Source organism: Astyanax mexicanus, chromosome 16, assembly GCF_023375975.1.
Source record: "Astyanax mexicanus isolate ESR-SI-001 chromosome 16, AstMex3_surface, whole genome shotgun sequence".
NCBI lineage: Eukaryota > Metazoa > Chordata > Actinopteri > Characiformes > Acestrorhamphidae > Astyanax > Astyanax mexicanus.
Window position 1 is genome coordinate 22,237,796 of NC_064423.1, and position 5,330 is coordinate 22,243,125.

The 5,330-nt window shown below is 35.9% G+C and overlaps 1 protein-coding gene across 1 annotated transcript; it reads left to right on the forward strand.

Annotated features, from left to right (window-relative positions):
* The first annotated feature begins 716 nt into the window (after window positions 1-716).
* On the forward strand, window positions 717-2,643 carry foxq2 (forkhead box Q2). Its single transcript, XM_049465970.1, has 2 exons — window positions 717-1,340; window positions 1,812-2,643. The coding sequence occupies exons 1-2, from the start codon at window positions 1,005-1,007 to the stop codon at window positions 2,253-2,255; spliced, it is 780 nt and encodes a 259-aa protein (XP_049321927.1). The 5' UTR covers window positions 717-1,004; the 3' UTR covers window positions 2,256-2,643.
* The last annotated feature ends 2,687 nt before the right edge of the window (window positions 2,644-5,330 follow it).

The following is a 5,330-nucleotide window of genomic DNA, read 5'->3' on the forward strand; positions in this document are numbered from 1 at the left end:
TTCACTTTATTTTCTTGACTCCATATATCACATATAACAAAGTGTACTCAACTTTTTTAGCAAAGGCTGACCCCTTAACCTGCGAATTTAAGTAATATCAGCCTCTTAATTCACTTTACTTACATTATTTTCAGTTAGTAAAAAGACCACATTGGTGCAATGCAATTATATTATATTGAGGTGCTGTTACTCTTTTTTGAAGAAGAAGAAATTACTTTCCTGTTTTTTAAATAAATTCAATTTTTTAAGGTGAACACTGTTTTGAAAAGTCTATGGACCACTTTTTTAATTAGTCTAAATTTAAATCTGCTAGAACTAAAAAGGACAAAATGCATTAAAAAGTCTTCTTCTACATAAAATTGTAAACTGAAATGGTCTGTCCTTGTTTTATTTGCATTTAAATGTGTATTCCTGAAAAAAATCAGAGGATTTTGACCATCGACCTCTGAAATAGTCTTTCTTGTTTATTTTCTTATATTGAAAATACCTTGAATTAGACTGAAACCACATTGTTCATTTACTGCAGACTCCTCCCCAGCACCCAGCATTGTTTAATCTTGAGTGTTTAATCTCTCGTAATTGCAAAGATTTCCTTGAGGTAATAAAAAGAATTCTGCTCAATAAGACCCCCTACCACTAACTCTCCTGTACCCTGTGTCGCTTGTAACTGTGGGGATAAATTCTTCTTGCACCATTTAAAAGGACCAGCATTTTTGCAGACTTTTTGGTCAATGTGGTTAAAAAAAAACAAACAAAAGTTTGACGTCATTCGTGTTACTGAAGACACCTTAAAATGAATCGGCGCGGCTTTGGTTATCGTTGGCGACTGTGCGGAGTCTCTGGATCTTCAAATTCAGTTAACAACTAAATACAAATTGCAAAGGATCAAGACCAAAGCAGAAATCCAGAATTGTAAGGCCCAAATGATCTTTTTTCCCCTCTCAAAATCAACACCAATTACTATTCAACCTTCTTTAGAGGCTAAGTGCATCTGAACATGGACAATGGAGGACGGCAGCGCCTGCAGCAACAATAGGGAGCAATTGGGACTTTGTTTTACCATCGACTACCTGTTGTACAACAAAGGTCACAAGACTGAACGAGAGGGATCAAAGGAAAGCTCTCCTACTGCAGAAGTTCCACGAGCCACTGTTGACCTGGTTAATAAAGCACTTCCAGAAGAAGAACAAAGTGGAAGACTAGTGGATCTGAAGAATGGCAATGATGAATCAGATGAACAGAAAAAAGAACAAATTGAAAATGAAAAGACAGAGGTGGCAACTAGAACAGAGAACCAAGAACAAATACCCACAGAGTCCTATATCGCCCTGATTGTTTATTTATGAAGTAACATAAGTCAAAATAAAGAACATTTGAACGTTCAATTAAACGATATATTCTAATGTAAAATACAGTATGTACATTATCTTTAACAAAGCTTGTTAGAAGAATAGCACTGTGTGAAGCGTTTTCTAAGCAAAACCAGATTTAAATTGTACTGAAAATTGGGTTATTTAACTTGCTACAGTAAGTGTTGTTTATAAGCATTTATAAGAGTTTTTTTTATATTTTTAATCACAGAGAATAATGATTAATATAAGAAACAAATGGTTTATGGAGCACATTTAAGTTATTTTTATTTTTTATTTTGTTTAAATTAAGAAAAAAGATCTCAGAGTTTACATACTCAGTCAATTAACTTTAAAGCCTGTTCCAACTGTTAACCTAATCAATATGGTTTATTGTAGTGTGTTTTACTGTATAGATTTAAGCTTATATTAATTGCTAAAAATATTGTACTTATGAAATAAAATAAGGCTATAAATCAGTCCAGTAGAAGAGGTCATCTTGTGTTACTCTGGATAAGGGTGTTTGCTAAATCATGCGACAAAGCCATTGTGCTAAAATTCACCATTTTATCATCAATATTCATAATCAAGTTCTTTCCCCAACAGGAGAAGAACTGGAGGAACAGCGTCAGACACAACCTTTCCTTGAACAAGTGCTTCATCAAAGCTGGACGCAGTGAAACTAAGAAAGGTCACTTCTGGGCCATAAACCCAGTCAACTTCCATGACTTCTCTAACGGTGACTATAACCATCGCCAAGCCAGGAGAAGAGTCCGCAGAGCGACGAGACGACCCCCTTACACCCTGCCTGTCCCCTACTTCAGCCACATGAGAGGGGCAGCCTGCTGGTGCAACTCACATCCTCAGCCCCTTCCATACTCCACAACCAGAGCATACTGGAGCTGAACTGCACTCCAAACTCACCAAACACATTCCTTTAATGGCCTGCTGTAAGAAATGTAGTTTTCACTGAAAACCTCATGTTCTAATGCAATTACAAGCCAAATTAGTCATGAATGTTGTAGAATTTATAAATGTAAACTTGCAATTACAAACCAGATGGGATTGAATATTCTGTAGGCACAAATATTTGGTTAATTGCAGCTTTTAGCTTATAGATCTACAATTCTTAATTCCAAATAAAAACTATTCTTGACCAAACAGCATGTTTTAGCCCATGTAAACCTGCAGTTCAAACTTTAAATAATTTTTTTAATAGTTTTCAATCTTAATGTTAATGTGTTGTTTTGTGTAAAATTACAAATGTGTTTGAAACACTATATATAATTGTAAATCTCAGATATGAGGGCATTTGTAAAATAAATAAACATATATTAGTCTCAAGCATATTGTGTGTTGTCTGCTTTAAGTAAAACAATACAAATATTTTTGTATTCCTCTGAGGTATCTGAAAGAGTCTTAATTAAAAGCCAGCACTTCTCCCCTCATGAAATTAAGTCCACTGTAAAATTAGAACATTCACTAATGAGTATACTAAGGATTAAAAGAAATTCTGAGTTCTCAAAACAGATACTGCTCTAAATGTATTAGATTAATTAATTGTGTAAATGAGACTTTTTCAAAAACCTAATATTAGAATAAACCATCATTTGTAAAGCTCTCCTTAATGAAGGCCAGTGTCTACAGTTGCATCCAACACTTACTTTGTTTAATCAATCCTTCATTAAGGGTAATCAGGCGAGCTGTTTTCGAAATCCACCCAGTATCAGGATTTTATACCATGTAAGGGACACCATGTCACCATGACACCAAGTTTTACTCAAAAATCTGAAAAAGAATGGCAGAAACCAAAGAAAAAATGGGTTTAATTGCAAAAAAAAATCTAATAATAATTTTATTCTGGAAAGAAATAAAATATACACATTTTTAAACGTGGTGTCAGCACAAGTCTCATTAGACTGTTCCATGTTTGTGACCAGTAGTCCATTGAAATGAACTCTCTACAGCACAGACTCGTCCTACCTCTATTGCAGATTTTGGAACACAACTAATATAGCAAAATGTACGGTAAAAAATGGAAATACAAGTTTTTTGAATGTAAGCAATAATGTATTAATGTGTGTGTGCATTAAAAGTGAACATGCTGCTTATGGTAGGACCCCCACCAGATGATGATTAATGAGTGGCACCACTTTGGCAGATCTTTGTGCTAAAAGTGGGCCGGACAAAAATACGACTTTAAATCCCTTAGCACCCCGCTAATTCCAGAGATCTCCAAGTAGTTTTAAGAAATAGGAAGCTTATCACACAGCTATCCCGCTAAGCACTGCTGCGGAGGATGAGCATTAGGTTTAAGACTACAGAGGGCTATGGGCTAAAGTGGTGTTTTAAGAGTAATGAGCTCAGAGAAGCAATCCCTCTGCACTGTGGTTTCTTGACTTCATTATAGACATAAATGACAACACATGACACTGGCAGAAAGGCTTGCCTAAAGAACCTTTTGGTTAATTATTTTCAATACTATAGCTAAAGGTTAAAGGTTTTCTTAAAACCACATATTTAAGTCAAGGGCCACTTAAGAACACCATGCTGCACCAATAAGTGTCCTTGGGTAAGACTCTCAACAAATTTTCCTGCCTCTGTAATCACTGCGGATATGAGCTTCAGCCAAATGTTGTAAACGAAAATTATATTTGAAATTATTTATTCATCTTCTTATGCTTATTCCTTGTCAGGGTCATGGTTTGGAAAGTGTTGCATTGTCTCTTTCTTTATTGCAAACACGTCTTAAGGTGTTCATTGTGTGCAGCAGAGTTCTGCATTGTCTTACTAATAATTGTAACAATGCTTGGAAATATGTTGTCCTAATTCCTATCCAGACAGGATTAATTTCTCAGGGGGGTCCTGGGGTAATTTTCTCTTTTCTCTCCAGGACTACCACGTACATGTTTTTCGCAGACATCCTCCTTTAAAAAATACAGGCAGAATTACCTACTTTTTTTCTGAACTCATAGTCCTCCGGTAATTGTTTTTTTCAATTGCAGTCTGGATGCATGAGTTGTATCACTGAGTAGAAGTGTAACATTTTTCACACACGTCCCCCTGAGAAACTAATCCCGTCTGGATAGGGCTTTAGTGGTTTCACAAACACTGTTTTTTTAACTTGTTACTGATAACTGTCAGGGTGGTCCTTTTTTTTTGGTCTTGGAACACATGGCATCAATGGACATACTGATTTGTCTGAGCACCATACATGTTTCCAGTGCATGATGATCCATCCCAGACTGACAATCAACTCTGCACTTCTTCCCTTTGTATTTGCACTTTTTATGATTTGGGGTTGTACTCGTTTCAAACTAATTCCTGCTACAATTTTCCATTAATTTAAGTAATTCTCATGCTAGTTCAATCCCAACTTTGTTGACAAACCATAGTGATGGGAAAAAGCCCCATCACTCCAGACAAAATATTCTTCAGCAATTACAGCAGCACTAACAATGCCAGCTAATTAAATTTACTTAATCAAATCTTTCTCTTCAGAGCACTAATTTGCTTAATTCCCAGGAATTGTTCTTGCCACTAAATCCTCTTCAATTCACCAGCTTTAGGGTCTTAATTCTGCTGCATATGCTTGGACATGCTGGGATCTGCACACGTTTGCAAACACACACATTTATCCATTAACATGAGTGTATGTGTGGGGGTTTATCAGTGACTGTGCATATTCCAGTCTGATAGTTCTGATTTTATGGATTTTTAGTTTTCTAACATTGCAAATCTATAAATGCATCCACACACTGGTAAAGAAGTTTAGATGCAATTAACATATATTTATATTCTATGTCTCATTGGTTATAAAAATTACGATAATTTTCTCATTTTAATTAGCAGACCTCCCTCTACGGCAGTGTGAGAGGTTTTTGTTTTTTCTGCTTAATCTAATAGGATATGCGGACGGGGCCAGGGGGTGGGAGGATTATAGCGGGAGGCTTGAGCCTGATAAGCGGAGAGTGAGGTAAG

Excerpts from the sequence above, each read along its gene's own strand:
- foxq2 (XM_049465970.1), top strand. The coding sequence starts at position 1,005 with ATGGAGGACGGCAGCGCCTGCAGCAACAATAGGGAGCAATTGGGACTT. Across the intron at positions 1,341-1,811 it reads ATATCGCCCTGATTGTTTAT|AATAAGGCTATAAATCAGTC; the intron begins TTATGAAGTAAC and ends CTTATGAAATAA.